The sequence below is a fragment of the Hippichthys cyanospilos genome, chromosome 3 (assembly GCF_059441005.1).
Source record: "Hippichthys cyanospilos isolate Australia breed blue-spotted pipefish chromosome 3, RoL_Hcya_1.0, whole genome shotgun sequence".
Taxonomy (NCBI): Eukaryota; Metazoa; Chordata; class Actinopteri; order Syngnathiformes; family Syngnathidae; genus Hippichthys; species Hippichthys cyanospilos.
Genome location: NC_142371.1, coordinates 25409650 through 25433848, shown reverse-complemented (window position 1 = coordinate 25433848; position 24199 = coordinate 25409650). Strand labels below are relative to the sequence as shown.

Here is a 24199-nt window from a genome sequence, read left to right as displayed (position 1 = left end):
GATAAATAGTCAAGTGGCAATTGACTAACTAACTAACTAACTAACTAACTAACTAACTAACTAACTAACTAACTAACTAACTAACTAACTAACTAACTAACTAACTGCTAATCAACCCAAGGAACTCATAATTACACACAGCAAGTAAGCTCGCTCTTAAGTAAATAAGAAATCAAACAAGTAAATAAGTAAGCAAGCACGTAACTAACTAACTAACTAACTAACTAACTCACTAACTCACTAACTCACTAACTAGTACAGTAAGTATATTTCCAGCTACAGACCTCCATCAAACAGGAATTCTCAAACCCAAAAATGAGGAAGATGATATGCTCAGTTCAACTGCTGATCAAAAGCCACCGTCCAGCACGGAAGTGATGGAGATGGCATCAAAAGTCCTTCTGTAATGCACAAGAATCACCAGACTTCAGCGATGATCAACGGGACAGTTGCTTGCAATTAGCAAAGCAACTGTATAATATGCAGGCAAGCATTTTCATAAAGCAAAAAATGAAGCCAGCGCAACAACTCAAAATAGACTCCATCCATCTTCTATAGCCGCTTATCCCCACAAGGGTCGCAGGTTGCTGGCTTCTATCTCAGCTGGCTTCGGGCAGTAGGCGGGGGACACCCTGAACTGGTTGCCAGCCAATCGCAGGGCACACAGAGACAAACGACTAATCACGCACCCAATCACACCTAAGGACAATTTAGTATGTCCAATTCACCTGCAATGCATGTTTTCAGGGAGAGGGAGGAAGCCGGAGTGCCCGGAAAGAACCCACGCAGGCTCGGGGAGAACATGCAAACTCCTCACAGGAAGGCCGGAGCCAGGTGGATTTGAATGTCATTCTGAGGAATGTGGAGCATTGAGACAAAGCGGGAAACTACACTCCGGTGAAAACCTTTGAAGTGTGAGGCGGACGTGCTATTCACTGCGCCATCGAGCCACCAAAATTAATGGACAAAGCTCAGCATTAAAAATACAGTACAGTATACAATACTGTATTTAAGTGCAGCGCAGTGCAATACAGTGCTGTCCTGTATTGGCATTATTTTATAATTTATTTTATATTTGGACCATGTTTTTGCATTTTACAGTACAGTAATGTGTTCATATACCTGTATTGGCATTATTTTATAATTTACTTTATATTTGGACCATGTTTTTGCATTTTAAAGTACAGTAATGTGTTCCTATACCTGTATTGCCATTATTTTATAATTGATTTTATATTTGGACCATGTTTTTGCATTTTACAGTACAGTAATGTGTTCATATACCGTATGTGTTCTAAATAGTGCAGTTTTTGTTTTACAGGTTTTGGACAATATATTTTTGCATTTTTTGCTTGTGTCGTTACACACGCACTGTCCTTTGTTAACGAACTTCCACGTTCGCGCAGGACATGTACTGTACCTCCGTTTCCCACATAAAGAAATGTGGGTGCGCGAGTGGGGGGGCGCATTGATATATATACTCCACCTTGGTCAGAGTACTAATCACATAAAAGCTTTCCCTGTACAGCGGAGATACATTCACGCATGCTGCTGGGATAACCGTTTAACAAAAGAGCATAAATCCTGTTATAAGATTTTCTAAAGGAGTGTGTAATCCTTTTATTCAGAGAAGGTCACTTCCTGTGGCACCTCACTTGTGTTCACCTTCCTTCAAACTATGCCAAGAAGACACTGTTGTCATGACACGCCACACTCCTACCCTCAATTTCCATGCCATGCAAAAAAGAAGTCTAATTATCAAACTAAACTTTACAATTACAAAAGTTCAATGCAAAGAAAGAAATTGACTTGATGACAATGATACTGGGTCGAGTAAAATCTTTTTTTTGTCCCTTTAATAGTCTCTAGTTGTGATTAACAGCAGCAATGTGCGCTCAAATATTCAACGGAGGCCCAATTAAAAGAGAAGCGAGAGGACCCGCTGTGTGGAAATTTAATGCACTATAATTAGCGAAAAGGCTGCACAAGACTATCTGCCATTAAATGTGAAACTTGGGCAAAAACTTCTTAACTACTTTGAGATTGTTTCGTTATGTAGTATTTTACTCATTGTGAAGCTTCAGATGAATGTGTGTACCTAATGAGTGTCCTGTGTATTTGCTAGTTAAAAATATTTGGCTAGGGAACAAATTCGATGACAATTATTGGGCTCCAGAAATAGAATTTTGCTTGCTCAGAAAAAGAAATGTGGAGATTGTATGAGGCTGTAAATGAAGCAAAATAAAATAAAAGAACTACAGGAAAATTAAAAATAAAGCATGACATGCAGTGCTGGAAATAATTAGCTGAATCCCTGCTGAATTTATAAGATGGCTCAAATGCAATGAAATTAACAGTTTCCAATTGTTGTGGTTTATTATGATAATAGACAAAAAGTCATATAAAAAAGTTAAAATGTCGCATTTTAATGAGAGTATTATTTGATCTGATCCAACTGGGTTGGAATTGTGACTCTCTGGCGCCCTTGTGACAAAGCATGAGCAATTTTCACTTCTTGAACAACGACTTATCTTCTGCCTCGTGCGACTGGCGCCCACAAATCAGACAAATGATAAGATTTATCAAAGAGGAACAAGGTCTGCTTTCCTATCCTCCCAGCAAAACAAAATATTATAAGGGTGAAATAATGCTGAATACATTTTATGAAGGTAAAAGGAATATATTTTTCCAACAACTTGCCATGTCATGTAGATAAAGTCAAATCTTTCCTAAACGTGATCCGGTATTTCGTCTGATTAATTTAAACTGTTATAATGAACAAAATGGCATTTAGTTTGTCCAAGTACATTTTAATAACTGTCAATTACATGAGGGGTTACCGTAACAGTAACGGCAGTGAATTTATTGTTAAAATAATTTTTTAAAATGGTTCAGAGAATACATTGCATGGTGCAATTAATGAAGTTCTGAGGCCATTACAGTAAGACGTGTCATGTGTTTGTGTTTCTAGTTGAATAATTGTCATATTCAACACATTTAAAATGAATTATCTATGTATTTTATGCTTATTTTAAACAAACTGTGGCATCCAGGACAAGTATTTAAATTGCTCACCAAATGATTGCTTGTAGAAATGAAGACTTGCTTTGTTTTGTATGATTATCCACAGAATGAATTTCTAATATCTATATTTAAGGATATAAGGTCTGGATTTAAGTGTAATATTTACGCCTGTGTAACTTTTATGCAACTGCTGTAAATGGTAGTGTACAAAAAAGTACACTAGTGTAAAAAAACAGTATTGTCAAGCAACTACATTTTTTTCAGTAGTTAATGGCAGGATTCTTCAGAAAATTATCACATTTTCAACAACTATTTACTACAAAGCTAGTAACAGATATTTACTTGAGTATACTCTTTCACAAAAAATTAAAAAAAGTCATCTTTGATGATTATATGATTCTTTTTCTTTAAAATAATACAGTTGAATAAAAGGAGATATTTTTACATTTTTTTAAAAGCCTAAAGTAATCGATTACTTTTGTGCTAAAGCACAAAGAGTGAATGATTACTTTAGATATTAAGTTAATCGATTTTTAGTACGAATGAAATTACATAAAATAATCCATTGTAGTATTTAATCACCTAAAGTAACAAGTTACTTTACTACTCAATTAGCCAGTGAAGATTTACTTAATTATTCCATTAGCTAAAGTAATCAATTTATTCTTAAATTACCTAAATTAATTGATCGCTTTAGTACTTAATTTTAGACCATTTTCCTGCCAAATACTTGAAAAAAAAATACAAATAAGGAAACATCTGGATTTAAAATATAAAAAAAAGCAAAACGTGTTTTTGGAATTGAATGAGCAAAACGTCTTGAGCAATTTCATCTGGAAGTTAGCTAGTACAAATGTGACGCGGTTAGCTAGCTCTGCAAACATCTCCCCTTTGGATAGTCCACCGGCAGGGCCACCGCAGAGTGCCTCGTTGTTACCGGTGAGCGTGTGCATGACACAATGAATAAGGGAGGAAAAGGGAATGGGAACAGTAAATTTTGCACAGTGTCATCACCCATCACTTTAAAAGCCGCTTTGCATACATTTTAATAGTTCCCCCCCAATTCTAATGTCAAGCCAGATAGCGACGTGCTTCAAACATGGAGGTCGAGAATCCAAAGCGGCTGACGACGCGACGATGACAAACGCGTCATCACGAGCCATCATCAAGCATGAAATAGCAGCATTAGCCCCGTTAGCCAGGAAATTGCCTCTCTTGCTTTTTCATCCGAGGAACCGACATCACGGCCCATATAAATGGAAATGCGTTTATGGCTTATTTGGAGGCTCGCTTCTATATTTACAACAACATCTCCTGAGCGGAGTCCCGTGATAAATACAGTGACTTTTTTATTGGCAATAAAGCCGCAGGGTCCATTAATAAACAGAGTCTATTGGCTGGTCGGGGCTTATCAGGCCAGGGCCGGCCCGGATAAAAGACCCTGGGCTCAATACCTTAGCAGCTTACTCGCATTACAAATGCCTTTTACACAGCAAGGTCACCTCGGGGGCTTCAAACAATCCTCATTTCCAGGATCTTCTGTGTCCTACTTAGAAGCTACGTGCGCCAGATAGCATTCATCACACATTTATTACACCAATGTTTTCCAAATTTATTTCAACGCCATATTTAAGAGAAGATAGTACAAAAAAAAAAAAAAAAAACAGGCTCAGATTGCAGTTGTCTCTTCACAGAAGAAGCTACATTTTTCACTAAAATGTGAACGCCGAGGGAACATTGGACACACATGCATACATACACGAAGAAAATGAAAATACAAATAATCTAAGATGTACATGATGACGTTCTGGATCACAGAAATGATTAAAACAAAAATGACAGTCAACAAAAGTTGCATTAAGAGATATTTACAGTGTTTTAAACAGTAACAAAAAACAAGTGCCATTAATGTAGTTTAAAACTAAAAGAATTAAAACCAAACATTTTTACTATAAAAATGATTACAGTACATGATTTGTTTTTCAGTTTGGGAATCAGATTTTTTTTTTTACCATTTTACAATGGTAATTTAAACAAATGATCATGAAAAATAAAAATGCATTTTCAGTTAAAAAAATGCATTTAAAAAAAATCAAATTAAAATGAAAAACTAATTTGGTTCGCAAAACTACATTGCGGCAGCGCACATTTATACACCAAAAGAGGGGAAAACAAACAAAAATAATCCGGCAGTTATCTACAGTAAAAAACATCAATTGTGCGTAAACAAACTCTTTATTCCCACACTTAAATAACAGAAAACTATGCAATTATGGCTAAAACAATACATCAGTTGAATTTTGGCCGAGCCTATTATCAACATCCGCCAAAATGTATTTAGCTTGTTTAAAAAAAAAAACAAAAAAACGAGAATGTGTGCATATCATCTGCAATGGCGTGCTTCAGTGGAGCAAGACCAGGCCGCGTTGTGTTTACCCACAATTCCCTCTGGCGTGCGTTTGCCCTGTGATCCAAAGAGGCGGCACAGCGGGATGCCTGATGAAAAAGGACAAAGCAGCCCAAAGTCCATCTATTATCACCATCATCATCATCATTGTTTTTATGAGACATCAGCGTTGTAATCCTGCGTGTGGCCAACCCAGTCCCGTTCCAGTAAAACCAGTTGGATCCCAGTAGGGGGCGCAGCAGCTTTGCATCATCATTCCCTAATAGCGCTCATGTCCTCCGTTTTAACATTTGCATTGATCAAACGGGGAAGTTTTTTTTCACTCATCAAATGGAGGAGGTTACAGTAAACAAAACACATGGTACAGTAAACAAAAACACAGAAAAAAACAAAATGTGGCACTTTGAAAAACTAACAATTAGCTTTTCAGTCAAATGTCTCGATTTGCTGAAAATGCGCAACATCTTCTTTGATGCTAAATGCAACAAAAAAAACAACAAATTATTAATATTGTACCACTGACAATGTCAACAAAAAGGGAACATAATCTTTGTGTTCTATATTACTTCATTTTCCTAACTGTAATTGGTCAAGATGTATTTAATACAAATAAATGTTTCACTTAATTGGTCTGAAAATTATTTATTTACTAGGATTAATGTATTTTGTTCATCTATTTGTGCCAGTGTCATTTAGACAGCAGGAAATATAGCATTCACTTTATTAGCCCAGAAAGAATCTCATGACAAATTCTGCAGTTTTTTTTCACCTATTTATAAATAGTATAATTATCCATTTTCACTTGGTCTGAAAACACATGATTTGGATTAAAAAAAAAAAAATCCAAATATTTTTGAAAATTACCCACTATCACTCAGTTGGTCCCTGACCCATATTTCAACAATTGTTACATTTTTGTTTTTCTGTCCATCCCAAGTGATGTGGCAGACAGCGTGAGCGACAAAACATACAATTAACTAACTAACTAACTAACTAACTAACTAACTAACTAACTAACTCATTCAATCTCAATGTTTTTTGCTTTTTTTGGGAGATTTTAGACATTAAATTCAATTCACAGGTACTTATTGATATATAATCAATATAATATATAATATTATATAAATATATTTAAGTGTTTTTTTAATTAATTTTTTTCCCCAAGTGTTAGGGTTAAGGAAGGTGTGAAAATGGCTGGGTATGAAAAATAATGATTTCTGATCAATAATTATTCCTTTTTCATTCATCAACTGGGTTCAAAATCAAATTATGGATCACAAAAAGAATGACCCATTAGCTGGGTCAATTTGACTCAATTTTCTGGGTTGTTTTATACCAGAGTATCAAGGGCCCAAAATGGGCAATTCTGCATAAAACAACCAAGAAAAAAATTATTGTGCTTTATTAAACAACTATGAAAATTTGGTCATATTGGGTCAATCTTTTTTGGACCCATAATTGGGTTAATTTTAACCCAACTGTTTTTAGAGCGTTCAAGTTTGCCCGTGATGCATAGTGACAGGAAGTGTGCTGTGTGGCCTAGGAAATAATAATAATTAAAAAAAAAACCTCACGACAGGGTACTGCCGTTAAAGGATAAATTGTAATTTGTTAACAAATATAGCCTTAAATTTTAGGTCACCTTTTTTTGTATTTTCAACTGAGCGTATTTTCAAAAAGTAAAAAAGAAAAGTCTTTTTTCATTTTGAATAAGCCAGGCTAACAGTTAGCAACTATGGCTAAGATGGGCTATTTGACCATCCACGTTTGTACTATGGACAGGGTATAAAGGTACATTCTAATCATGATAGCAGGTAGAAAACAGTCAACACCCCACAACTGGGGCCAGATTTATTTGTTTACTATAACTAACATACTTTTATTTATTTATCTATGCCGGTGACATATAGTGACAGCTAAATGTACCGTGCACAAATGATACCAATGTTTGTTTATGCAAGTGCTCTTTAACTCATTCAATCACAAAGACATATATATATATATTTTTTTACTAAAGTAGGGCCTAAAAATAGCTGGTATTAAAAGAATTAGGTACAAAAGCAATGGATTACTATAGGTAATAAAGTACAAATGTAATCATTATGAACTAATTACATACTGAAGTAATCATTTTCCTCAGGCAATCAAGTAATAAAGTGATTATTTTAGATAAAGAAGTAATAATCAAATATTTTTCTAAATAAGTATTAAAGTAATTGATTACTGTAGGAACTAATGTACTAAAGTCATTATTTAGGTACTGAAGTAACTGAAGTCATTACTTAACGTACTAAAGTAATTGATTACTTAGTACCTCATTTAGTGGCAGCCATTTTTAGACCCTCCTTCAGCCAAACAATTGCATTTTTTTTTAATGTAAACAAGCAACTGAGATCAAATGTTTGCACTGGAAAAAATACAAACTTGAATGGATTTTGCTTCGTGGCGTCTCAATGAACACTTTCAAACAAGAGTTTGCAGGTGTACCTAATAAAGTGGCCCGTTAGTGTTTAACAGAAGGTGATCTCATGCGTGGGATTGTTGTGAGTGTACAATAAGTCCCTGAGTGGATGTGTGCGGTGTTTTTTCTGCGTGCGCAATGACAAACACGTCTTGGGAGGACTCTTCGCATGGACGGGCGAGGGGTCACCGGCTGTGTCTGGGTGTCGTCGGGAGAACAGGTGCGAGGGGGTCAGGCGGTCAGCAGGACGGCCAGGAGGATGAGGAGGACCAAGACAAGCCCAAGCGAAGGCGCCCTCGACGGACAACCTCGACTCAGGGGTGACGTCGCTGAAAAACAATAAAAGTCACTCGAGCGGGGAAAAGCGTCACCTTGTGTGGGACAAATTTATTTCAGAGGTTTTCTTTGAAGTGTGGTGCATGGAACAATCCCAGAAGGCAAATAATGTAAACTTGAATAACCATTTTTAAGAAAAGTATCTATGAAAATTGTTAAAAAAAATAGTCTAACCTGAAAAAAATTAACTTTTGAACAAGAACCGAACAACAGTGAAGTATAAAAAATATCAAGTCATATCACAAACGATTAAAAGTTGTTTTTTGGGGAGAAACTTATGTTATAAGCAGAGAGAAGAAATGAGAAAAAATCACTAGAAAAAAAAGTGATCTAGTTGGAATATTAGGAGGGACAGCATTGGATGCGGAAAAACAATCAACATTTGAGATTGAAAATAAAAGTAAAATCAATTATTTTAAGGTTAGGAGTTTTAAGAATGTTTAATGTTAGAAGATTCTGCAAAATGATGTTTTAATTTGATGACATTTCCTAAAATGTAGGAATTTCTAAGGTACTTTTTCTTTGTTAACTTGCATCACTTTTCCTTCAAACTTTTTATTCTTTTAATGAAAACACTCTTCCAATATGCATTTTCTCTGAAATATTCATTTTTTTTGTGAATGATTTCACTTATTTTTATTAATTCCACCCACAAATCATTATGACTTTTCTCAAAAATGAATATTACACTCTTGTTTTTTTCTTGTAATTTTTGACTTCATTTTTAAAATCTGTCTTTGTTGTACTTTTTACTAATGTTAGTACTACAGTATTTCTAAAGTGTATGAATTTCTTTAAATTTCTTTAATTTTTATCCTTGTTTTGCTTGACAGTATCAAGTAATCTCATTAAAGTATGCATTTTTCCCTGCTTTTATCATTTTGACTTTATTCTCATGAATTCATGCATTTTGCCTCTGAAAATATTCCAAGTATTCTCAGAAACGTTCATTATTTATTACCGCTCACTTCAACCTGATTTTTGCAATTCTACGAGTGCCGAAAAGCGGTGAAGAAGCTCACCTTGAGTTTGTTTGGAGCCCTTGGACGCTGTGAGAGTGGAAACGGAAAGAGCAAAACTTTAGAAAGAAGTTGCTGATTCATCATGTTTTCAAGCTTACACCCACCCTCAAAAAAAAAAAAACTAGCGTAGCTGGTAGAAGTAAAAACAGCAAGAGGCAGACAAATGAGCAAAGGGAGACATTTATCTTTTGTTAAAACCTTAAGCCATTCTCAGCAAATTCTCTTAAAGGTCGGGAAGAAAGGAAGGAGAAACCACAGGAAAAGGAGAAGTGTTATGGAAATTAGAGAGCGTTACAGTGATGGGGATTATTTACAGACCGAGAGGATACAGGAAATGAAAAGGGAGGAGACAAAAAAAAAAAAAAACAGGCGAAAATTCAAAATGACAGAGCGAGACCATGAAGTGGACAGAGCTTGAAAGCGCGAGCGAGGGCGGAAGAAAAGAAGTTTAGGAAGGTCAGACGGAGAGAAAAGGGGACGGAACCTGGGACGGAGAGAGGCAGAATGGATGGAAGAGTCTGGCTGACACTTTGTCAGCGGGGTTGCGCTAAAAGGAAATTATTGAAGGATGCCGTTGGCTGGAAGGAAGGGGCATTTAAAACGCCTTCGTGTCAGCCAGACACAAATGATGCACGCATGCAAAAAGTCCCCGCTACATATTAAAAGTTGGGTTGTGTCACACAAACAGGAAAAAAAATGGCCCACAAAAACAAGAGCCCACATATTAAGGGCCACACGAAGATACAAAGACGTGAGCTCGTAAACACGTGGACACGTCATAGTTTGTGCTGGACAAACAGAGAAATACAAGCCCACAAACACAACAAAAGTCGGTTTAGCACGCTAAGGGAGGTTCCACACTAATACAAAAAAAAGAAACAGACATGCACGCACCCATAAAAGGTAAAATTTGAAGGGCAGATGCATACAGTTCAGATTTCAAAGGTCATGCCACATAAATCTAGAAATACAAGAAACACATAAACTGCACACACATAAAGTGGGAAAGTCAAATGTGTTGTGTCCTGCACAAATCCAGAAAAACAAGAATACACAGACACACACGGGTAAAAAAAAAAAATAAAAAATAAAAAATGCAATGATGGCCCAGTAGTGTGTGTATTCTTGTATTCCCTGATTGTCTGGAACCATCATAACATATCAAGCTGGGTGAGTACCCAAGTACTGATACTTGACCCTACCTCAAGGTATCGGTACTCGAAATGATAGCTGATACTAGTATCAGCGATTTTCCTGGACCAGTTTTACGCTCATAACTTAGAAATGACAAGAATAATAGACATTTCACATTATTTTCATGAAATTGAGCAAAATACTACATTGGAAGAGCTAAGCCTTTAAAATGGTATGCCATTGTTGTCTTTTTATTTCTGTGACACCACCTTTAACAGTTTTAGAATGTGTGTTTGTATGCATGTGTGTAAAAATACCAGTAGGGCGATCATTTAAATCCTGTGTGCAAATTCTGCTGTATTTTTCGTAGAAAAAGCACGTTGCGAAACATATGATTCAAATAAAAGGTGGCATTTTAGGTTCCTTTACAAATAGAATAAGACTTGCACATTTTACGTTTAAGTCAACGGCGTGGGGACACAAATGATTAAAAACAAGAGTTCACACACATGATAAGGTGTGCTTTCAAGAGTGGCTCTAGATTTAAAAAATAAAGCTACAGGCTACAGCACTTCATGTCAAGTCAAGGGAAATTTAGAACCAAAGTGCTAACAAACACACTGAGTGTACACACTTAGCTACAGCATGACTTGTGGGACACAAAAGAAGAGAAACAAGAACACGCCTGGAGGAGTGTGTATGCTTTTACAAACAAAACAGCGCCACCTGTCTGTGCCCTTTTTGCCTGAGCTGATGAGGCCAAGTAACGTGTTGTGCTTCTTCATTAAAGCAACGACGTCTGTATTATGTGTGTGTGCGCGTGTGTGTGTGTAACACCTGCAAGCATCGTCTGTCGCTCAAAATTACTCCACTGATTGTCTACAACTAACGGCCATCTTGGGGTTAACGAGGCATTAAATAGCATGCTGGGACTTGGCCTGGTGCGCAGTGCTCGCGCGATTGTGTGTGCGGCTGAGATAAATCATATTCGAAGAAAAAATATCCGTGAGGCGTTTTATTGAAAATCTCCATTTTTCTATGTTGAATAAATGAAACTTTTCATTCATTGATGAAATTTATGGCGATGGAAAAAAAAAGGTTATTTTAATGATAAACATTAAAAATGCTTTTACATATGGAAAGAAATTGTTACAGAAACGCAATTATATCAAAATACGGAAAATTGATTCAGTATTTTGAAAATAAAAGCAACACCTCACTAAATCGCAGTAGAACCATGTGATTTCTTCTAGCCTATCACAAAAGGAAAACTTCAAAGAAAATTCCGGAAAAAAAATTACAATCGCAGTAACAATAACATTTTGAAAATAAAAGCAACACCTCACTAAATCGCAGTAGAACCATGTGATTTCTTCTAGCCTATCACAAAAGGAAAACTTCAAATAAAATTCCGGAAAAAAAATTACAATTGCAGTAACAATAACATTTTGTTATTTTTTTAAATAAATGTGTGTTCACATGTAAGTGATATATATTTATATACACACACAAACACACACACACACACACACACACAAATACACACATACATATATATATATATATATATATATATATATATATATATATATATATATATATATATATGTCGTACTTCATAAAATTTCTATTATATACACTATACACACCACAAGTGAAATCAAAATGAATTAAAATTGTATAAATTAAATTATGTAATATTGAATGTAATATATAGTCTATAATAATAATAGTACCATTGCTCTTGTATACAGTATACAGACATATAAATATACATCCATTCATCTAATTTCAATACTCCTTATATACAGAAATATGTGAAATTTGATGAATCTGGGAAAAATTGACATATACTATATTGACAGGACCAGAATAAAACACTTTTAATTTACATAGAATCTAGCATATTAACTTTTCATAAATGATTGCGATACTAAATGTATTTTCTTTGGTAAAAGTATTACAATGAGTGTCCCATAAAATGTTGCAGCAAAAAAAACAAAACCTAAAGTATTATTTACAATGTCAACTTCACAGTTAATAAATTCCTGATAATACATTTTTTAGCACCATAAGAACAATAGCTTTAAACGAAAATATAATTCAGTACGTTACACATTTTTTTAAAATGATTTATTAATGTTAAGCATTTATTTTAATAAAAAGTATTTAAACGATTGCCTTAAGAAGAGCTGCAGCAATTAAAGCACAACTAATGTAATACATCCACAATGTCCACTTTATTATAGTTCATTATAAATTCAGCTCCCCAAAAATATTTTTCTTATGAAAAAAACACACCAGTTTTTTTTTATCTTCAACACCACACATCATGATTCGTAAACCCGTAAGGAAAACGCCTCGTGTTTACTGGTGTGCGTGCGACACGCATGTTGTGACCTGACTTAATTTGTGCCCCCCTCAAAAAAAAAAAAAAGTACGTTAACAATAGCGGTGGCGGCAAGCCTCACCACAAAATGGCGACGACTGCGATGACTTCTCTGCTCCTTTTTCCGCACTGCAGTCTGGAACGTGCAGCACCACCGTGGCGAAACGTGCGTGTGTGCACGTGTGTGTGTGTGTGTGTTGAAAAGCACTCTGCCGCACCGTTCTACTATCCCAGCTTAGAGGACGCCGCCATTTTGCCACCATGGCAGCTTATGCTAACCGACGCCGCTTTGCCAAAAAAGGAAAGCGGAAAATCTTTAAAGAATTAGAAGAATTTCCAAAATTTTAAGTGTACATTTGTGCGCGCTTCAGATTCAGAATGTCCAAAAGTATTCAAGCATGATTGGACGAGGGCGGTTTTACTTGTGAAAGGAAGGCAACCATGTAAGACATTCCCTGCCCCCCCCAAAAAAAAAGGCTGTGCAAAGTGCAAAAGATGGGGCTCACAGCAGGAGAATGACAGGAAAAGATTGGGAAGCAGAAAAAGGAATCAATTAGAGCGAAAGGGAAGTGGCTCCGTAATGGCTTCTCACAGTAGGATGGCGCCCAAGCAAAACAAGGAGGAGTTTTTAGGGGAGAAGTTGACGGCCAAAGGAGAAGGTGAGCGGAGGATGCCGTGCGTTGTCTGTTGGGAGGCTTGTTGTCTGATGCAATTCAGGCTCAAGCACCGCCATCCGTGCCAGTGGTGATGCGGGGAGAGGGAAAAAAAAAAAAAAAAAATCTCACCAGGAACTCTGCCGAAAAGCTGCTTTTACGCCACGAGAGACAATTCTGACACATCATTGCAAAATGCGTGAAAGTAGAGGAGACGGACAATGCGGGGCGGACGGCATTGAAATGTACAGCAGTCATGAGTTTGGAAAAACCCTCAAATTCTGCTTTTTCCTTTTTTAACATTTTCTGAATTCTAGATTAGGTCTCAACCTTTTTTCAGGATGTACCCCCTGTGAAATATGTTTTCAGCCAAGTACCCCTTAACCAGTGCAAAAAAAAAAAAAAAAAGACTTAAAACATGCCATCAGTGTCTAATTCATTCAAATTTAGAACCTTTGAAACTTAATTTGTAGTGGTCCACAAAAAAAAATAAGTGTCCTCTTTTGGCTCATACAAGAGGTCCGTTATAAAAAAGAAATAAAGATAAATAAATATTTGTCAACAGAGAAATATTCAACATAAAGCATCGTCTTTTGGGATTATTAAATTAAATCATTATTAATAAATATTTGTCCACAAAAACAATAATCAGCAAAAAGTGTCTGACCTGTTTTCAGAAATAATATTGAATAAATATTTGTCAATAGAAAAATATTAATTATAAAAGCGTTCTCTTTTGGGATTATTAAATTAAGTCAATTATTAATACATATTTGTCCACAAAAATTAATCAAATTACAGTGTCCTCTTTTGGGATTATTAAATTAAGTCAAATATTTATAAATATGTGTCCACAAAAAAAAATAATCAGCATAAAGTGTCGGACCTGTTCTCAAAAATAATATCGAATAAATATTTGTCAAAAGAAAAATATTCAACATAAGCGTCCTATTTTGCAATCATTAAATTAAGTCAATTATTAACAAATGTGTCCACAAAAATTAACCAACTTAAAGTATATAAATATTAGTTCACAGAAAAATATTCAATATAAAGTGTCCTTTTTTAGGAAAACAATGGATATCTGTTCACAAATAACAAATTAAGAACTTAATTATTAATAAATAATGGTCCACAAAAAAAAAAAAAAAATCATCGTCATAAACTTTCGGATCTGCTCTCAAAAAGAAATAATAATAAAAAAAAAATGTCAAGACAAAAATATTCAACTTAAAGTGTCCTCTTTTGGAAACATAATAGAGATGCGTTCACAAAAATAAATCATCAACGTGACAGGAAACGAGAGGTGGCACGTGACAGGTTGGGTCCTACCACTCTAGTATGGGGCAGAATCTGGCTTTTAAAAATAATTAATTCTAATAACCTACTGAACATAAAAGTTAGGGGACTTATAAAAGTTTAGGGACTTATATTTTACTGAAACATTTAATTAATTCAATAATTTAAGGATTTTTACATGTCGTTTTGTTTGATTTAAAATCTGTACCCCTCATTTGAGAACCACTGGATTAGGTCATCCACACTATGAAAAAATATATAACATTAAAATAATGGAACCAAATCAGAAGAAAAAAAAAAGTAATCAGTTTTTGTTCATTTTTGCATATCTTTTTTCTTTTAGCTTTATGATGTGGGTGCTGCTTTATGACCTGGAATGATTTTCAACTTATAGCTGTGCATAGAAGTTAACAGCTAAAATTTCTTGACCGCATAATGTGTGTTTGAGACCATAGAATTTGCAGTTTCCAAACTTTTGACCATTACTGTAGTATTTTTATTAGTGAAGTGAGACTTTAGGATGTGAGTGGTTCTAAGTATGAGTCATAAATGTCCAAATCTAATTTTAGTGAGTCACAAAAACCCAAGTCCAAGTGAAGTTTGAGTCCACAAGGTCCAAGTCAATGTCAAGTTTTTGAAAAGAAAAAAAAAGGTGCTCTTGCTGGTTAAAAATTGATTCTTCCTTATCCATTTTTAATACATGACAAAGTTGAATCCCCTCTATCACATTGTACTTCATTTGGAGTTTTTAATGTTGTATTTTGATGTTTGTTATCCACAAATAAAACAATGTTTGCGAATGTTATTTGATATATATACTGTATATATATATATATATATATATATATATATATATATATATATATATATACATACACATATTCAGGGGGCAGCCATATTGCCTCATTTTATCAACCAAAAATGACATCACAGTCTCTCAGGGCCAATCATCAATCATGGTTCATCTTGCAAACTTCACATGAGCAAACTCAAAAAACAGGTGAGCTGTGATTGGTCTGTATCTGAGCAACTGTGATGTCATTTTAAGCAAGTGGCAAAATGGCTACCTCCGGAGATGGATTAAAAACCAGCGGATTTTGCTACTTTTAGTTCAAATGACGCTAAAAAAAACAATATTAATGAGAATGCTGAGCTTATACTGATGGGACTGTATGGAATATATATTTAAAATAACATTTTTGATTTGACCACATTAGGTGGTCCAAGCGGTAGAAAATGGGTGGATGGACATCCTCGTTTTACCCCTGAAAGAGTAGTTTATGTGTATATATATATATATATATATATATATATATATATATATATATATATATATATATATATATATATATATATATATATATGATTACGCTATATGATATATTGATTATACTTTCTCACGCTAACACTGAGCGCCGTTGACGTGAAATGATGTCAAATACAACCCTACTGAAAAGCGTCCTTGACATTATTTTTTTTAATCTTAAGGGCATAGAAAATGCTTGGACACATCAGGTTGGATCATTAGGCTCGGAAACTTTCAAGAAAGAATAACTGGTCAATCAGAATGCTTGAAATTAGCTGAAAGGTTCTCTATTTCAAAAAAACCCCAAGCCACTAGCATTAAAAGAGTTAACAAGAGCTCTACATTGGGATTTAGGCCTCCAATTTTAAATACACATCACAAGTATTAAGTACTAGGGGATGAAGGCAATTACATCACACGCACAAAGTCATTAAAAGCCCCCTGCATCGCTCCTGTCCACTGTGTTTTTGAGGTAAATTAAGTCGATAAACACACAGGTGCGCACACAGGAGAGAATATGTAGCGACTGCTGAGTAACCTTGGAGCAATGTCACCGTGGCCGCCCTTCAAATCAGTAAGCGTGTGTGTGAGTGCGCCATGATTGCCCACAACAGAGCATCCCTGCATGCAATTGTCTGTTAATCACGGCCAAAATGTGTTTCAGGGGAGTTGGAGGACAAGTGCTTCTGCTACTATGGGACACACACACACACACACACACACACACACACACGCACACACACGCACACACACGCACACACGCACACACACACACACACGCACATCAGCAAGAAAGGAGCCAGGAGCTAGAGTTTGTGCTGGTAACATCACCGCAGCACCTAATGAACAACCAGAGACCCTCGGACCCTCCATTTCCCCCCCTCGCTCATCTATCTTTTACACTCCTCTATCTTTCAACCCATCCTCGATACTTGAGCATGGAGCATTTTCGCCATGGCCATCCAGACCAAAACATGGCAGCCCAACAGCGAGGGAAGTGGCTAAGGGAGCTCATACGACACGAAGGCGAGCGAGGGCGGAGTCGTCGGGAGGAACTCCGGCGCGGATGGACGCGCCCAGATTAGTTTTGCTCGGCTAGCGAAAGATCATAAAAAGAGGCGTGAGGGAGGAAAGGAGAAGAGAGCGCAGGAGACAGGGGCAAGGGGAGGATTAGTGCCACTTGAGGAGCGACAGACGAGCGAAGGAGAGAGAAAAGAAAGGGAGACGGGAAGCGGCAAATTTAGTCAGGATTAGTTTTGGTTCAGGGATGAGATGAGAGAGAGATGGTTGGGGGGGGTTGGGAGGATCAAGTTTGTTGTGATCTGATGTACACTAAATGGACATTTCATTAGGTACACTTCCAAAAGCCGTTATCAAGATCACAACACTGTTTCACAGTGCATTCATAAAATATTAACAAGAAAAAACACTTAAAAAAACGTGCATAAAAAATACATATTACATAACATTTTGCAAACCAAAAGCCTTGAATTTTCTGAATAATCATCAATGGTCCCTGTAATCCATCCCGAAATCTCTAAAAATGTCACTGTTGCCACTGTTGCCCTCCGCTTCCATTTCCCGCTAACACAGGCACGGAAGGGAAGGAACACACACAGTATGCATGCGAGCAACAATAAACCAATCAGATGACATCAACACATAGTGTACGTATACCGATAGCGGCAAATAATCAATCAGATGCCGTTACATAATACGTGCAGTATGTATGCTGGGAACGATGAAGCAACATTGCTTCATACGTACAGTACGAACACTGGGAGAGATGAACCAAATCGGAGAGCATTGAATAATACACACAGTACCTACGCTGGCTGAGATAAACCAAATCAGAGAGCATTATGGAGTACTTGCGCTTGGAGCCATTTAACAATCTGGGAACATTACTCATTTGTACAGTATGTATGCTGACAATGATAAACCAATCAGAGAACATTCCCTTTTATTGCTTGTATGAGTATGCACCTTTTAATATGGTGCTCCCTACATATAAGGTTAGTATGCAAACAGACCCCATAATTGAGAAACCCATTGGGTGCCAATGTGTTTGGCAAAACCTGATGGGCTCCTGTTGTGAGTGGGAGGGCAAATTCAGGGGCAGAAGGAAGACATGAAAATGGATCATCATATGATAGTCCGATGAATGTTAATTTACCTTGATGGCATCTTTGATAAGAGTGTTGCTCATTATTTTAAGCAGGAGTTTGCTTACCACAAAGGCCGCTCAAGTTTAGCCTACCACATAAATGCAAATCACCCAGCTTCAACTTGAGCCACAGCTAAATTACAACAAAGACCCAAATGTAACAAGCCATATGATTTTTTTTTTTTTTTTTAAATCAAACTTTGAGCAAATCTGTGTGGGACAGGATGGAGGAAATTTTATATTATTTCCTAATTTTTAGGGCAAGAATACGACATAATTCCTCCTGATGGTCAAAACTAAAGGTTGCCGCCACTACTTGGAGCTCGTCTCAAATACAGCACAAGCAACCTTCTGTAAATTGAAAAAAAAGCTCTCAAAGTAAACTACAACCACAGAAAAAGCTGATGAAATATTTGAACTCTTGCTTTGGAAGACGGCAGTAAGCGCAGGTCTGCAGGAGCCCTGCCGAATTGTGCTCAACAGGCTCACCGCGCACACTGTGATAATAAGAGTGATTGAATTGCATTCATAATTATGACAGAAGAAAGCTTTTACTTTTTCACTAATCAACACCCACAGTAAACTTCAGGAGAGAACTCCGGGCATTCTTTCTGTCCAATTTCTACCCCCCTTCTGCTCAGGAATACAGATTTAGTGAACTTTGCCCCCAGTGCCCCGGTCCAGCCCATGATGAGGAGCCCCCTGCAGATAGCACCGGGATGGGAACTGGGACAGACGTCTCGGACACACACACACACACACACATCCAAATTAGATCACCAAACGACACGCAATGGGGTCGGTGCAAGACCCCCCCTCCCCCTATCCCCATTCCAACACACACACATTGGCAGAAGGATTCCCATAGCAAGGACCGGGCGATGTTCTCAACCCGAAGGGGCAGCTCAGTGGACTGGAAGACTAACATTACTCCAGGCGGGCTCTGGATTAGATCAAGTCTGAGAATTTCACACTGGGAGATTGTGAGCAGGGGATTGATGCTGACAGCTAATGAAGAAGGGGACATCAAGAAATAAATTTTATAAAATTACAGGCTTTGTACACTACTGTATATCTTATATTTTTGCATCTGTTTTGCTTGCCGTGTACAGGCAAGCATGAATTCAGAGTTGCGCAAACTCAGGGTAGTGTCACACATAACATTTTTACTATTTTATACTAGGGAGTATAAATGAGGATGGATTCAAGTTTAAAACATTTTTAGGTAAACGATGCGTCAATATCACCACGATAGGAACACATATTGTAAAAAAAAAATAAAAAATACAATGTAAAAATGTGCAGTTTGTATTTTGCAAAATTAAGTAGAATTTATCATGATGTTAATGGCATTGAGCGCCTTCTGGTATGCAGTGTAATATTAATATTATGATGAATGCAGACACAATCACGTGACTCAATAGGCTGCAGTAATATTAGCATTTTTTCCACAGGAGATGAATATGCTTGTGAGTATTGGTATATTGTCTGTCTACATGTTTTGCTGCTCTATTGGCTTCATTAGCCCCATTTGCACTATGGGTTAGCATAAGGCTAACCATCATTTTCTGAGTCCAACCTACAGTATGCACTCTTTTTTATATCCAATGTTTAAGTTTAGTAATGTATTAGCTTTAAGCTAAGTTACGGTTTGTTTAAATACACAATTAAACTTGCTAGCAAGCAGCTCAAGTTGAATCACTTGTAAATCGAAGTACAGTATCACTGTAATCCATTGATAAAAAAAGGATACCAGGAAATGAAAAAGTAGGACTGGTAATAGGGAAATGGGGGCAACGGTTGCATGAAAAGAACCCTGATAATAGAAATATGAAAGGCTGAGGTGGTGCTGAAGGCGGGGAGAGAGAGCGCGAAAGAACGATGAAAGGCGGCAGCTGATGAAAAGAGGCCCGTACTCACCGGTCTCGCAGCACACGGTGACGCGCAGCTTCATACACGGCAGCTGCGGGCCTTCCTCTGCAGGCAGAGCTGAGCCATAACAAGGAGGAGAGAAAAGGACTTCAGTGCAAGGCGCTAATGAAAATTCCCCCGGCCGTGAACGCATCACACTACAGAGTGGGAAAATTCATGCTTTTGGAACGAGGCCACCTAAAATCATGCCTTATTTGATTGGCAATTATACTATTACAGCAAAGTACAAACATATTCAAATCCATCGAATCAATGGTTTTCCCAGGTGTTCACATTTATCTCCATAGGAGAGGCATAAAAGATGAGAGGAAAAAAAAAACTTTGGCATCTCTCGTTTGACACAAACATGCGTGACAACTGAATAATTCACAAAAGCAATTGGCAGAGCTTTCTGAGAGCAGCAGTCTATTTTTGTTTTGGTATTTTATTAAATAGCAGGGTATGCCACATAATAATAGAGCAACTGTCTTCTCTTTTCTAAATGCCAAGCAGACACTTGAGTAGGTACACCTGCACATTACTAATACAAGAGCTGTATCAAATTTTCTGTCTTTATCGAGACAATAATGAGACATATTCATTTACCAATACAGTATATAAGCGGTTGTAGCTGTCAACTGATTTTGATTTACATTGATTATTCAGTACCTGTGACGGATTTTCACTTCTTAGGGACACATGAAGGCACTTGCAAGTGGTACGTGACATTTTATAACAATATATCATGCCGTGACATGAACAGTACATTTGTCCTTTCAAAATAAAAGCAAATGAATTGGAACATGAAGCATTTTATTACAAATGTTGTATCTATTCTTTCTCCAAAAATTGTAAGCTTTTATTAAAGCATAATACAGGATATGTTCTGAAGTTGCCAAATGAAATATGTCTATTTTATTAGATCAGACACAGATGGCAGCGCTCTTTGTTTTAAGAATTTGTTTTCACCAAAAAATGCTTTTCGCTGACTAGAGAGGGGAAGTGGCTGAAAAAATGTTTTTCAGGGGGTAGATCACTGAAAAAAAGTTGAGAACCATCGCGATACCTAATGCAGTGGTCACTAAGTGAATGCTAGCTTTTAATTTTTACACACTATTACTGTCCTTTAAAGATGACAGGTTGTGCCAATGGAAGATGAAGAGTGATGAGCAAAAAATGGCTGCCTGTTAGCGCCACAGTGTGTGGGAGCAGACTGGCTGAGCGGGGCTCAGACTAAAGCAACTAATAGAATTAGTGTATGTAACAGTATTGTTGTCTAATGCCTTTATAGTCTGTCCAGTGGTGCACACTAAACACAAGAGACGCATATTTGGACCAACTTTATCACTCATGTTGACCAAACACAAACACTCGGAGCCCAAAGTGGTCCGACCCGGCGGAGGGGTTCTGGGTTTTTAGGGGGGGCGACTTTTCATTGTTGCTTTTCTCTGAAGTGGCCCAACAAGCACAATAGCCTTCGGATTGTGTGTGTGTGTGCGTACATAATATACATGAATGTGGAGCTTTGCTTTCATACAGCAACAAAGCTCTATTGTCAACCCTACTACACCATTAATTTATGTAAAGATGCTTTCTCTTCCTCGATTCATCGCTTTGCTCTCCCTTCATTGTACTTTTTTTTTTTCCATTAACGGTATAGCACCGAATGAAAACAACTACTATTTTCATGTAAAATGTTCACCTTTTGATCATTAGTAAGAAGCATACAACAGCTAATGTAGCACTGCTACGTTAGTGGCTATGTGCTTGTTAGCATTCTATAGCTTGATAGCAGTCTACATTTTTCTATTCAGTACAGTAAACCCCCACCGATTCACTGCTTACCATTCACTCTCTCATATGTTTCTATTAAGTAGTGTTTGCTGAAAAAATGCATTTATGCATTAGAATATTTTTCTGCTCAACACCCTTGCGCCTTCCAAGGCACGATGCCAGTTGAGAAGTGGTATTCATTAGTTGGCCGGTTTGACAGTGAAAAGTGGCAAGGCACCTTGTGGGATTGAAAGAGAAAGGTGGTACGCTTCCAGATGAAGCGTAGAAAGGTCTATTGGCAGTGATTGACTGATTTTTTCCAGTGCTACATCCTTTGTCAGTTGTTAGCTTTAGCATTTTAATTGCAGGGGCAGGGCATCCAAATCAAAGTCCTTTTGAGCAGGGTGACCAGATTTTCACATATAAAAATTGTGGCACTAAAACGTCAAAAAAAAAAAAAAGTAATTTATTCGCACCAGGAACTATTTATAACAAATGTAATCGTTAATCAATCTGGTGACCCGTGGTTGTGGTTTAGCTTTAGCTAATGCTAAATCCTATCTTGGATGAGAGTTGATTATTGCTAAACTAGTGCACAAGAATATAAAAGCTTTTTTTGCTTGGTCCCGGTGTTGTGCCAGTGTACTAAACCTTGTATCTCCTGTCCTAAAAATTTGTACTCAGGGTTGTGCCAGATTGTTGTTTGGTGCATTGAATTAGTATTTCTATTCTTTTGAAATGTCCTACTATGTGAGTGGTCACTGAACGCATTTTCAGTCAACCGCATGTGTTCAGTAGTCACTTTTTTTTTTTGTTTCTCAATGTATCAAGTGATCATTGAAAGTGGGCACATTTTCATTTGGCAAAATGTTAAAAAAAAAAACCAACAACCTGAAAATCAGTTGGCACATTGGGGGCACGCCACAAAGCTCAAGAACGACCACATTTCCCATGATTCATCGACATGGTAGCAGGAAGTAGTCTGGTTCCGGTAAAATGTGAACGTGAAAATAAACACGTTTTAATTGGTTTACTGCATAAATCACTAAAGCAACTGTGTGATTGACATACACGTGCCCCATACACATGACAATTGATCTGCTGGACAAAAAAAAACATGACTGGTCCCAGCGAATCTTTTCAAGCCAAAACAACTGCTAACAAAAGCACGATGACGAAAAATGCCAAAATAAAAGTCACACCAAATAAATCACGCCAAAATGTTTGGGAGATTAAAACTTCTAGCTTTATACTCTCCACAGTCTGCCTGTATTGATCTTCAAGTTATTCTTCAGACACTTTGCGGCCCTGCAATCTCTAACTGTGCATTACAGTATGTCACTGTTGCACACCATGTATTCTCTTCACTCCTTTTATTCCCTGCCTTGTCTCACGTCCACCCACTTCTCTTGCTCGCACTGACACAAGTCATCTTAAAAAGAAAAGGAACACAAAAAATGGCTTCACAGCTGCCAAGATGTCCTCCAACTGCCATTCTTTTCTGTTGAAGGATGGCGGAGGAGCACAGGTGGATGGAATAGAGTGAGCTGAACTTACAATACATGAATGTGGATGTAGGAATCCAATTTACTTTTGGATAATTTATCACATTAGTATTTTTTTCTGTTGTGACAAAAGATAGTGAGAAAAAAAAAAAAACATCAGTGACAAAAAAGTGACAAGAGCCTCTGTCCTTGCTGCACAGTACAATATGGCCAAGTTGATTATACTATCATGGGTAAAACAGACAGTAGACTACAAGTGAGCTTGATTTTGTCCATATTTGTATTTAGTTAATAATATTCAAACTTGTTTTTCCCAAAAAGAGTTCAGAGTCACGTTTGTTGGCTTAATGACAGGGAATCTCACTATATTTGCGATTCAGTATTTGCATTTTTTGGAGGGGAGGCTGAACCTGAATTTCACTTTTTAAACGTTTCAGAGGATAAAAACATATATGACAGAGTATTATGTTTTTTTAACCTGTCCACATGTAATGCGGCACTGTTTGTTTTCGCATATCTGTTGCGGTTATACCTGTAACTACAGTAAAATCAATGCTAGTTTTTTAAGTCCCTCTTGGTATTTTTCATCATGGACTTTCAAAGTTAATAGTATGATGTTGCCTCAAAAACAAAATGTAATCTTATGTTTACCATGAATAAACTTCAACTGGGAGTGGATATGATCAGCTTGCGGTAACAAGGCAGAAAGTAAATTATTAACAACATTATCAACTTTTGCCTCAATTTTCATACTATTTATTAAATATCACTCAATGCCAGGGATGTATTTTCACGTTTTTTTTTTTTTTTTT

General features: G+C 36.8%; 1 protein-coding gene across 3 annotated transcripts in view; it reads right to left on the bottom strand.

The window, feature by feature from the left end:
• LOC148426492 (ephrin-A4-like) overlaps positions 1-24199 on the bottom strand; it is a 57590-nt gene that overhangs the window by 3532 nt on the left and 29859 nt on the right. The window contains exons 3-5 of one of the 3 annotated variants that reach the window (XM_088410834.1): positions 20119-20187; positions 9251-9277; positions 4618-8221 (exon numbers count right to left, since the gene is read on the bottom strand). In XM_088410834.1, coding sequence (XP_088266960.1) covers positions 8124-8221; positions 9251-9277; positions 20119-20187 — 194 coding nt within the window. In that variant the 3' untranslated portion in view covers positions 4618-8123. Of the gene's footprint in view, positions 1-4617; positions 8222-9250; positions 9278-20118; positions 20188-24199 lie in introns of those variants that run through there. The other 2 variants (XM_088410835.1, XM_088410837.1) reach the window with 2 other exon arrangements.